The sequence below is a fragment of the Formica exsecta genome, unplaced genomic scaffold, assembly GCF_003651465.1.
Source record: "Formica exsecta isolate Colony F162 unplaced genomic scaffold, ASM365146v1 scaffold164, whole genome shotgun sequence".
NCBI lineage: Eukaryota > Metazoa > Arthropoda > Insecta > Hymenoptera > Formicidae > Formica > Formica exsecta.
In genome coordinates, this window is record NW_021848957.1 from 229218 (window position 1) to 242428 (window position 13211).

Genomic DNA, 13211 nt, shown 5'->3' on the forward strand with positions numbered 1-13211 from the left:
TTCTTCTTGTCACATGGTTCAACTTTCTTAATTTCTGAACAATCAGGTTTCTTGATCTCTTCTTTCTTCTCTTTCTTACATACATCTTTTTCCTGCACATCATTAAAAATTCGCTCTTGCTCCATGTAATGCTCGTTCTTGAAAAGATCTTCTATTTTTCTAGAAATATCATTTTTTTCTTCCTTTTCACATGGTTTAACTTTCTTAATTTCCAAACAATCAGACTTCTTGATCTCTTCTTTCTTCTCTTTCTTACATACATCTTTTTCCTGCACATCATTAAAAATTCGCTCTTGCTCCATGTAATGCTCGTTCTTGAAAAGATCTTCTATTTTTCTAGAAATATCATTTTTTTCTTCCTTTTCACATGGTTTAACTTTCTTAATTTCCAAACAATCAGACTTCTTGATCTCTTCTTTCTTCTCTTTCTTACATACATCTTTTTCCTGCACATCATTAAAAATTCGCTCTTGCTCCATGTAATGCTCGTTCTTGAAAAGATCTTCTATTTTTCTAGAAATATCATTTTTTTCTTCCTTTTCACATGGTTTAACTTTCTTAATTTCCAAACAATCAGACTTCTTGATCTCTTCTTTCTTCTCTTTCTTACATACATCTTTTTCCTGCACATCATTAAAAATTCGCTCTTGCTCCATGTAATGCTCGTTCTTGAAAAGATCTTCTATTTTTCTAGAAATATCATTTTTTTCTTCCTTTTCACATGGTTTAACTTTCTTAATTTCCAAACAATCAGACTTCTTGATCTCTTCTTTCTTCTCTTTCTTACAGAGATCTTTTTCCTGCCGCTTAGAAGTTTGCTTCATGCAATGCTGTCTCTTATAAAGATCCTTCTTTGTTCCACAAGTATCACTTTTTTTCTGTTTACATGGATCTTCTTGAGACTTTATTTTGCGAGTTTTATGACAATCGCGAGAACTTTTTTCCCTCTTGCAAGAAACTACTTTTTGCTTTCCACATGTTTGTTTTTCCCTCTTAGAGCAATCTTTCCCTTTTTTCCCACACATATTTTCTTTTTTCTGACACTTTTTCTCCGATGTTGTACAAGATCTCTCTCTTTTCTTACATATATCATCTTTGCCTATTTTTTTAAGAGATTTCTTGTGCTGCGCACAAAACGCCTGTATCTTTTGCCGAATGTTAGCTTTCGATCCGCAGTCTTTTGATCCAAAGAGAATTATATTATTGGAAATTATGTCGGAAACCGGGATCTTTTCATTCTCCGAGCAATATAAATCCAACGTATCTGTCAAATACGATCGAATTTTAGCATGTGCGTCTGTGAATATAGATTTGATTTTGAAGAATATTTGCTGAATCCAATTTTCTTCTTCAGTGATAATTAACGTATCGCTCGTCGTTCTCTTGCTGTTGCTATTGGATGCGACTATTTCATGGTTGTTTTTACCTTTATGATTTATAAAATTTAATGAAGACGAAGAAAATTTCCTCATCAATCCTTTTGCCAACTTTCTATTATAGTTTAACAAAGATGCCGGCGACATTTGATGATTATTCTCTTTTGCAATGGGAACATTCCAAGATGAATTGTTGATTTCCCTTTTCTCGATCGATTGATACATCTTCGAGATTTTCGCTTGCGAAATGAGGTTTACATCGTGAAATGGGGGATACATCAAGACGGGTAACCACTTGCGAATCACGGCAGTTGAGTAATCTCTTTGCCAGGTTTTCATACTGCTAGGACCCATCTCATTCAAGATTCTCGCATAAGGATGCATCCTGCTGCATGCGTTGCTCGCCTGAAGAGAGATGATTTCAAGGTCAGTTCCCCCAGGTCCTTCATAAGTCAATATATCTTCAGCGTCGATTAATTCTATTTGTAGATTCGATAATTTTATTTCACAGCCTATATCTCATTGCAATTTAGATAGAAACATCAAACCGTTATTCTCAAAATTTATCTGTTAATGATGAAAGAATTTAACAACTATGAAGAAATCGTAATCTTAATTATTTTTAATGTCTTTTTTTCCTAGTTGTTTTCCTTAAAAAACTTATCCAAAATGTCGATTGTGATGCTCATAAATTTTAAATATAACTTTGTTATTTGTTACAATTATATTTTAAATAATCTCGGATAACGTTACTATACTGCGTTCACGGAGAGAACAACCTCGCTTCGCGCAGCTTTGGGCGGAGTGGGGATTAGGTGAGAGACTTCAGCGCGCTACTTCAATGCTGTATGTCGTATGCGTATCGATCGTGTATCACGTATGTGATCCGCCTATAAAGCTCGAAAGAAATGTCATAATATTGAAAGCTTGAGTTGTTTTCTGTTAATCGATTTTTATTACTCTTTTTAATTAAATCGCGATATATCTATTATATTTATTTTCTCTTTTTGCAATCTAAAAATTATTAATAAAATTTAATACTATTATAAATAAATAGGGTCCCCTCTGTTGGCTAGCCAGATCTGCAAGCTGCAAGACCAATTTTGGCAGCGTGGAGGGGGCAAAATGGGCGGTCGGTCGGGCAGGATTTGACCAAACCGGACGAAAAGCGAGGTCGTTCTCTCCGTGAACGCAGTATAGTAGCGTTATCCGAGATTATTTAAAATATAATTGTAACAAATAACAAAGTTATATTTAAAATTTATGAGCATCACAATCGACATTTTGGATAAGTTTTTTAAGGAAAACAACTAGGAAAAAAAGACATTAAAAATAATTAAGATTACGATTTCTTCATAGTTTTTAAATTCTTTCATCATTAACAGATAAATTTTGAGAATAACGGTTTGATGTTTCTATCTAAATTGCAATGAGATATAGGCTGTGAAATAAAATTATCGAATCTACAAATAGAATTAATCGACGCTGAAGATATATTGACTTATGAAGGACCTGGGGGAACTGACCTTGAAATCATCTCTCTTCAGGCGAGCAACGCATGCAGCAGGATGCATCCTTATGCGAGAATCTTGAATGAGATGGGTCCTAGCAGTATGAAAACCTGGCAAAGAGATTACTCAACTGCCGTGATTCGCAAGTGGTTACCCGTCTTGATGTATCCCCCATTTCACGATGTAAACCTCATTTCGCAAGCGAAAATCTCGAAGATGTATCAATCGATCGAGAAAAGGGAAATCAACAATTCATCTTGGAATGTTCCCATTGCAAAAGAGAATAATCATCAAATGTCGCCGGCATCTTTGTTAAACTATAATAGAAAGTTGGCAAAAGGATTGATGAGGAAATTTTCTTCGTCTTCATTAAATTTTATAAATCATAAAGGTAAAAACAACCATGAAATAGTCGCATCCAATAGCAACAGCAAGAGAACGACGAGCGATACGTTAATTATCACTGAAGAAGAAAATTGGATTCAGCAAATATTCTTCAAAATCAAATCTATATTCACAGACGCACATGCTAAAATTCGATCGTATTTGACAGATACGTTGGATTTATATTGCTCGGAGAATGAAAAGATCCCGGTTTCCGACATAATTTCCAATAATATAATTCTCTTTGGATCAAAAGACTGCGGATCGAAAGCTAACATTCGGCAAAAGATACAGGCGTTTTGTGCGCAGCACAAGAAATCTCTTAAAAAAATAGGCAAAGATGATATATGTAAGAAAAGAGAGAGATCTTGTACAACATCGGAGAAAAAGTGTCAGAAAAAAGAAAATATGTGTGGGAAAAAAGGGAAAGATTGCTCTAAGAGGGAAAAACAAACATGTGGAAAGCAAAAAGTAGTTTCTTGCAAGAGGGAAAAAAGTTCTCGCGATTGTCATAAAACTCGCAAAATAAAGTCTCAAGAAGATCCATGTAAACAGAAAAAAAGTGATACTTGTGGAACAAAGAAGGATCTTTATAAGAGACAGCATTGCATGAAGCAAACTTCTAAGCGGCAGGAAAAAGATCTCTGTAAGAAAGAGAAGAAAGAAGAGATCAAGAAGTCTGATTGTTTGGAAATTAAGAAAGTTAAACCATGTGAAAAGGAAGAAAAAAATGATATTTCTAGAAAAATAGAAGATCTTTTCAAGAACGAGCATTACATGGAGCAAGAGCGAATTTTTAATGATGTGCAGGAAAAAGATGTATGTAAGAAAGAGAAGAAAGAAGAGATCAAGAAACCTGATTGTTCAGAAATTAAGAAAGTTGAACCATGTGACAAGAAGAAAGNNCTGTAAAAAAGGCTCCAGGATGTTCAGAAGACGAAAAAACTAAAAAAAGCTGTTAAAAATATTTTTTGAAAAAATAAATAAATTATTAAACACTGCAAATTGAAAACACTTTTCAGCAAATGTTAAATATCTTATTAAAGTCTCTATTAATTCAAAATAAAGCATTTAGGAAAAAATTGATTTTAGCGAATTTATACAATCTCAATAAATGTGAATTATTTTATGATAATCAAAAAGAAAACACTAATATTAAATCTGTAAAATATCATGGCATTCTCTTGTAAATTTTATGAATAATATAAAATGTATTTGCAAAACTGTGCATATTTTTTTATTATAGTATTTTAAATATGAAATTAATTCTATTAACCAAGCGTTTGTATTATGTTATATTCGTTTTGCTCGTTACAGTTACAGACGAAACAAGAAAGTTTGGCTGGTAAGATTCGAGAATCTGGAACAATTAAAGTAAGTTTTTAGGGCATTTATTATTTCATTTTTTAACGTGATTTGATTCTCAGACATTATATATCATTCCATGACCAAATTATTAAAAAGAAATATAGAAAAAAGATATTAATATAAATTATATAATAGGAAAAATATGAACATAAATGTCAATATAGAGAGAGAATGATATATTTAATACATTTTAATTTATACAGGGTGGACCATTTTAATCAATCCACGCGAATATCTCGAAAACTGAGCCCGATAGATAAAAATGTTTCCGACAAAAGTTGCATGGTTTCGAGGGGGCCACATGATAAAAATATAGACTTGACCTTGAGTGATCTTTTCAAGGTGAGGTTAATGTGATCGATGTTTTCTTAAATGGAAACCCCCATTTTTTATTGCATATTCTTGTAGCTTTCGAGAGCTTTTCAAAACACTATAATAAAGTATTTTTTCATGAAATACTTTTTGAGTTATTTTATATCTTAATCTGACATATTTTGATATAAAAAATAAAATATCTCGTAAAATATTTAGTTTTCGATAATCTTACCGTAATACTTTTGTCGAAACCATGCAACTTTTGTCTAAAACATTTTTGTCTATCTGGCTCAGTTTTCGAGATATTCGCGTGGATTGATTAAAATGGTCCACCCTGTATGTATTCTTTATTTCTCATAAAATTGCATGATTAATTTCAAGAAATTATATGATAATAGAATATAAAAAAAGATAAAATTAGAAAATTGCAGAAATGCTTTGAAAAATTGATCGCTGTGGCTCCACCTCCCTTCTGCCTCTTTTTTCATCGAAACAGACTACTTTAAACCGCTAGAAATCTTATAAGTATATAGCACATACTAAACATAAATAACGAGTAAACATGAATTTCACTTGTTATTGTCTCTCCATAGAAAAGAGAGACATCAAGTTTATTGCAATCTGCGACGGGAAATTGATAGAATTTAATGAGACTCGAGACGATAAAGATTCTTTGTGGAGCATCTTTTCACACGAACAGTTTATGGGAATCAATTTCATCAAAGATTTTTAGCAAGATCTTAACAATTGATGATAAAAATTATTTTAATTTTTCTTCTCTCTACATAAGCTTGCTACCAATTTTCATCGCTGTGACGATCATCATTTTGAGGAATCAAAGTTATCGTATAGTGATAGACCGGGCAATGATGATTACTTTCCGCAAGGTGAAGAATATGAAGACGAAATCGGTACAGATGACCAGCAACTGGCAGAAAAAAGAACTTTTAGCAAGAAATCATCGCATTCTAATGATAAATATAACAATTTTGACTCAACGATATTAATGTTCGAAAACAACAAAAACGTCAACCGGGGACCATTGACAAGATTTGTCACACGCATGTACATTTTTTAAATACTAAATCGACAGGGACTGAAAAAAACAATATTGATGATGAAGAGCAATAAAAATACTGTTTAAAAATTTTCAACTTTTAATTGAAAAAGTAACGTAATTCGAGAGCCGAGCCTTTCACCGTCCCAAACACAATACAATGAAGCTTAGAGATGAGAAGAAGCAAATGAAAATTATCAACAAAAATTATAATACTGAATCGACGAATCCATCTGGTTTTATAAATCTGAAGATCCCTACATTAGTATTAAACTGGATTCTAGCTTCGTCTAATATTATTTATGAGTTTTACCTTTGTTGAATCATTCATGTCATTATTTTTACGTTTTTATACAAGGATATACAAGCGCTTTTGTTTTAAACGCTAAATTCTTTAAAGGAGGGAGGTGGGCCAAAATTGGTCGAAACTAGCGGGGGAGTAATAAGGAAGCATACAACAATCCTCTACTTTAATACGTAAAACCTAATAGGCAGCCACTGGCAAGAAACTGCGGTTGGGTGAATCAGACTGTGGCGAGGATTTACCTAGTCCACTAAAAAGGAATCCATGCGATCCACCCAAGGGCCCCTGTCAACCTAGTGAGCCACCGGGCTATCCCTCGAAACCGAAACCCAAAAGAAAGCCATTTTGTGTAAAATGCCCACCCAAGAAACCGTGCAAGAATGACAAATGCTGAATCGCGTCAATAAGAGACAGAGGGTACGTGGAGGCATTAGCGGTTACCGTAAATGTTATCTACTGAAAACTGAGAATTTTACTATTATTATTCCTAGAAAAATAATAAAAATATATATCTCTCATTCTTTATTTCTTTTTCTGAACTCTGTAGGCTGTTAAGAAGCTAAAATTGAAACAAGTAGAAGCATTCTTGAAACGCCTATTGAGACCTTCTATTGGAGTGCTGGAGAAATATTTTAGTTTGAAAACTGGATGCAATTTGAAGCTGCAGCCTGTCTTGGGAACAGAAAAATTAAGCTCTAATCGATGGAACAGTGAATTGTCGATGAAGATACCTAATTCAAGATTGATTTGTATAAGAGGTTTTAGTTCTTGCATGAACAGGTCCAAAAATATCTTTATAGTGCATAAAACATTAGATAAAATTTGCGAGGAATCAAAAAGACATTTTTCAAAGCATTTAGTCATGACAGAATGTAAGCAGCTCTTTTTAAGGAAATCACCAGCAGCAAGACCACTTTGTTATTCAATGATAGCATCCTCATCTTCTTGTCTACCATCTTTCAAATCGTGTCCGCCAACAACATGTATTTTACTGTCCGTACCTTGTCATCATGAATCAATCAATTTAAAATGTCAGAACATGTTGAATTCTCCATGTTCTCCGCCCTATCTCGTTGTACATCCGAAACCCATCAAGAAATCGCAATCTCTGAAAATTTACAACAAGTGTCTATTATCGCTAAAAAACTTGAAGTTACCATCGCCTTCGTCATTCAAATATTCAAAGCTTAACTCTTTGGAATTACGAAAGAACAAAGAGATATTAACTCATCACAGTCCTTCTTCTCTGATTTCTTTGCATAGAGTTCATAGACGAGGATTTCATATTATTTCATTCTGTCTTGCCGATTCAAATTCTGACAAATCTTTTGGTTGCAAAAAGATAGATGAAATTTGTCAATCAACCGAAGTGAAGAAAACCGATCAGAGCGCCCAATCTTGCAATGAAAAGAGTGACGGTTGCTATCAAAAGAAAGTCAAGTGCGACAAACGCCAACAAACGCCAAAGGAAAATAAAGCAATAGCTAAACCAAAACCGGAGACAGAGCAAAAGATTGTAGATCCTGTATGTAAAAAAGATTGCCTTGCGAGAGGCAAATGCGAATGGCCTCATACCGTCCCACCACCAAAGATGGAGTATGTCAAGGTAACGTGTCCGCCACCGAAGTTTACGAGACCTAATCCGTGTCCGTCAACATCGGAACACTTCAAAAAGGATGATGCATCTCATCCAGAGATTAAGAAGACCAACTTCCAGAAGAAACAGGTTTGCTCTCCACCACCATTGCCAAAACCGCCGTATGAACCCATAATTCTTTGTCCTTGTCCACCGCCACGTAAAGTGCATCCTGGCGCGTGTCCATGTTATGAGATGAAAGTAGTTCCTAAACCAACCCTGATGCAACCATGTCCGTTGAAGAAGCAATATCCGTGTCCAGAGGACATACATTATTGTCTTCTGGAGAAGAATCCTTGCAATTTATTTAAGGACAGTGACTGCGAGCTAAAGAAAAAGAAAAAGACAAAGACAACGAAAACGCCGGCATTATAATATTGAGCAAATAACATGTAAACACAAGTAACACAATATTAGTCATTATTCTCTCTCTCTCACACACACTTTTTTCTTTATTTACCCCTTTTCTCTTTCTTTTCCTCTCTTTAATACATAAAATGTTTACAAAATTAAATAAACAAAAAAAAAACAATTTACATTAGCCAAATTTTTAGATATTAAATAATTTTTTCAATCAGAGCTAACCGTTGGCTCAAATTAAAAATGAAAGATTTAATATATATGAAATATCGATTTATATAAGTGTAAAAATTGCTTTTACTAAAAAACATAGAAAAATTGTGTTACCTTAAAATATCCATAAATTAATAATTAATACAGTTTACATACATAAATGATCCACGACTTTATGTAAATTTTTATGAATGAGCAGAATGATTGTAAAACCCAAGATTCATAAAAAATAATAAAAACAAGGATAAATAAAGAGCGAAGAATATACAAAGCGCGAAAAAATAATGGTTTCTGCGAAATCTATGAAAAAAGAAATTCGGTCTCCTGGATCGATAACTGTTAACAATTTAAGGCTGACTTGTTCATCTTCTATCAATTCTGCGATCGATAGTGTATCCATTTTTCCATTTAACGATATTGTTTTATCTCTGTCTGAATCTTTTTTTTCTCTTTGGAGAAAAAAACATTACTGATCGTAAGAACTTAGTGTGAAAGATGAACAAACCGGCTGGCGATGCATGTTGCTTGTCGCGTGACTAATGGGTTATCTATTCTAAAATTATATACTGATAATGTGTTAAAACATATGTAGACATTAGCTTAACATAAAAAAAAATCCTATAAGCATTATTTAAAGTTCAATAAATGTGTAACATATTGAATTAAATATATACAAACATATCATATGTATCTAGATCATTCATCGCATACTCTGTAAAATAGAGTCGTCATGAACATAATATATTTAAACATATATGTATGTAGTGTGAGTATAACATGCATATAAGATATTTTTGCGTTACATGACATCCATATATAAAATTGTTATCAAAGCTTATCTGATCTAACTCAGAAAAAAGGGATAAACAAAAATATTTAATATTTAAATAGAAAACTTTATGGTCACGCGGCATTCGATGTGCATTTTATTAATTTTTTTAATAGAGGTTCAAGTCTTAAATTCAAATAGATTTTGCAGCTAATTATACAAAAAATATGTGTTATCTTTGTGCGTAATCTCGATATAGATTAAAAGAAAGAGAGAAAGAGATTAGAATTTTTCATGAGAATTAATTTATGGAACGTGTGTCAATCCGAGAAATATTTTTCTTTGTCTCTTCCTCTCTCTCTCTCTCTCTCTCTCTCTCTCTCTCTCCCCTATCTCTCTCTCTCTCTTTCTCCTCCCTCTTTTCTTTTCCTTTCCCTAACATCTTTTTAGTATAAAATATAACTAAATTTTTGTGATAAACTAAAAAAATACTTGTTTCTTGCCGATAAAATAAAAAAAAAAAATTATAGAAAAGTCTTTAGTTTGTATATTACTTATTAAATAGATTATATATATATATTGTAAAAAATAAATAGAAACAGATAACACCGAGCAGAAGGAATACGGTTGTATGGAGTAATGTATGGCTTATTATCAGTGGCAAGTACCAGTTCGTAAGAGAAAGATCCTAAGATCGAGTCCCGATTGGGACTCCGCGCACCCGTATTTTTCCTCTGCTCAATATTGTAAGAAACAGGGATGTATGTAGAGTGGAGTGCCCACCAGTGTCCAGACACACTTAACAATTCATCATCATCTATTCACGGCAGAAGCTGACATATCTGTATAGGACATTTACATCTCTTCAGCCTGACAAATAATTGCCAGAAAACTAGCGATGGATGCCGGTGTAAAAAAGCACCTAAGCTTTTATTACAGTTACGGCAGTTATGGTGTTATCCAATATTAATTCACACAATGTTATTAATAGAATCGGTATATTATTCACTCGTGACAATAATTCAAGCTCAATATTATCCGCATCTATATGCCACTTTGCTTTACGACATCTTTATCCAACATCGTGTGTACTAATGAAGGATGACAGTATAATTGTCGTAATCGTAATAAAAGCATTAAGATTTCGTGCTTTTTTGGTATCGGTATCCATCGCTAGTAATTTATTTTAAGCTTCTATATGAACTGTGTTTCTGGCCTATATTCGTAGTCCGTTCTTAAAGATCATATACTTAAAGATCATCTTAAGTATGGTTTTAAGTCCTCTTCAGATTGCATCTAGTCAATAAAACGGTCGTATACTTTTTTCAAATTTTATTTGAGACAATCTTAATTATATAAAAATGGACTATGAATAGGTCTTTGTCTTAAAATAGGAAAACAAGAAACAGGTAATTATTGTACGCATAAAATGTATCCATACATTTTTAGTGATTATACATATAAATATAGTATAGTTTATTTTAAATTCAATAATTTATTTTGCTTGGATTTGAAAGATACGCAAATGTATGTTCCTTCTCGGTTTTTTGAGCTAAAAACTGCAAAGTACTGGAGTAAGTTAAAATTTTTCTTGTACAATTGTTCATGTGGATTGAGTTTCATTATCACTTCCTCACAATCGATTTCTCAGGTAAAATTTTGAAATCGCCTTTTTCTATTAGTTCTTGCTTAATTTTTCGTAGCATTAACATATCCGTTATGGTTGCTATAATTTTATGATCTGGTATTTTTTGTTATCTGTCCATTGTTTCCAAATATTTATATCGTCAAATGAAGAGCGTTTAAAAAATTTTAAAATAGAGAATATATCTCTGATATTTTATTTTGTATAGATGTGCCAGAGAAAGTGACAGAGCCCATCGTTCATTTGCTCTTAACTCGCAAACTGTTAATGCCATTTGGCTTTAATAATTTCTTATTATTTGAGTTTCATCGAATATTATCCTTTTCCTGTTATTTGCAAAAAATTTACAATTGCGATTAAAACTCAGAATAGATCTCTAAATTTAAAGTTTTTATCCTTGCCTATTCATTAATTAAATGATACTTTCAAGTCTCAATGTACCTTATATAATGTATGTATTGTTTTATATTTTTGCAATAATATATTGTATGTAGTTATAACACAATATTATTTTTTGACAAACGTTCCGGAACACTCTCGATTACTGCCATGATATATCTCGACGGACAACAGACTGCATTTGCATCTATTCTCTACTTTTTTATACTATTGATGTAGTAGTGATGGTGAACAAATTACTACTGTATTAGCTTTATGATCTGCAGATAATAATTGGACACAATTATCTCAACAAATTAATTATGTCATCAATTATATATCTCATCAATTTATGTCATAATTAAATATTTATGTCAACAATTTAAATAATTCAAAATTTCACGAAAAGGAAATAGATATTTAAAAATATATATATAAAAGAACAGGAAATGTGTGTGTATAGATTTCTCTTTGCCAAATTTAAAATAAATTTTTATATACATAAAGGTTTGATGTTTCTCAATTCGCCGTCATTGCTGTCATCACCACTGTCGTCGTTTTCATTCATTGAATCTTTTTGAGTAAGAATGGTCATAATCAAAGATATTCCATATAGCTACACACGTTCAATTAATTGATCATTAGTCCATAGTTAATTAGCATTCATCGTCCATAGTCCATCAGCATCATGTAAACAAAATACTTGTTTTGATTATCCTCAAATGCAAAAATATGCGATTCAAACATGATCGTATCTTTCCGAGAATTTGATAGAAGAGAGATGTTTCGACGAAAGCTCTATTTTGCAGAGCTCTACCTCTGTTCCGCGATATATCGTATCCATCGCTGCGACGCGTACAGATCGGAAATGCGAGTGGAAAGGGGGAGGAAGGAGGGGGGAAGGGCGGAAAAGGAGGGTGGGTGGTTGTAAATAGGAAATCGATTTCTACCGCTGGAGATCAGTTCCATCGTTTGATTCGATATCCCACGGATACCTACCGTCTGCGTACGCGATAATAATCGTGGCTATACGTGCGATGCCGGCCTTTGCCAGGACAATTTCGACATATAAGCGGCTATGTGTACGTACTACGGATGAGCGCACGCTACGAGAAAATCGGCATGAAGAGCGTTTCGTTACAATAATATCGGCATTTATATACGCGAATCTGGGGTCCGCCCCAGAGAAAGTTCGGCCGAGCGATGGAAAGACGAAAAAGGTCTTTATCATTTTATTATTGGGGTGGGCAACCCTCGCGTTCTCGGAACGACACTCGGCTTCGACGCCCTCTTAAAGGCTTAAGCACCGTTTCCAAGCGCCCAATAGGATATATAATCTAGCCTCTTTGTCACGCTTTCTGATTATTCAGATAGAAACGACACCATCGCATTGACTTGTGCATTTAATCTTGTTAAAACCCTCAAATATGTATATAGGTAATAGTAATGATTCCACATATATATGGTATTTATATATATATTATATATATTACAATAAGATTGTGCACAAAAATATAAGCAATCTTTATTCTTAATAAAATTGTATTTCTTTTAAATTGATAATGTTGAGATTACTTTAGATAAAAAAAATATTTTAGCAACATATTACTTGTGATTGTAGCCAAAATTTTTTCAATTATTTATTAAAAATTATAGTTTCTTAAAATAAAAGTATTTCATAGAAATTTTGCTGCATAGTATTAATGTATATACAGGGTGTTCCCGAGTTAAATGGCCAAACTTGAAATATGAATTTTGGACCTTAAAACAAGAAAAAATTTTTCTCTGGGAGTATGCTCGCAAACGCTTCGTTCAAGAGATATTGATTTCTGAAGTTATGAGCTATAGAAACAAATAATTTCGAAATGTTTCTTTTTAATTTTGTTTTGAAGATC

The 13211-nt window shown here is 32.9% G+C and overlaps 1 protein-coding gene across 1 annotated transcript; it reads left to right on the forward strand.

Annotated features, from left to right (window-relative positions):
• The first annotated feature begins 4628 nt into the window (after positions 1 to 4628).
• Positions 4629 to 8445, forward strand: LOC115233222. The gene is made up of 2 exons (XM_029803536.1): positions 4629 to 4645; positions 6503 to 8445. The coding sequence occupies exon 2, from the start codon at positions 7037 to 7039 to the stop codon at positions 8324 to 8326; it is 1290 nt and encodes a 429-aa protein (XP_029659396.1). The 5' UTR covers positions 4629 to 4645; positions 6503 to 7036; the 3' UTR covers positions 8327 to 8445.
• The last annotated feature ends 4766 nt before the right edge of the window (positions 8446 to 13211 follow it).

Bases quoted from the DNA above. Each gene is read 5' to 3' on its own strand.
- LOC115233222 (XM_029803536.1), top strand. From the start codon at position 7,037: ATGAAGATACCTAATTCAAGATTGATTTGTATAAGAGGTTTTAGTTCT.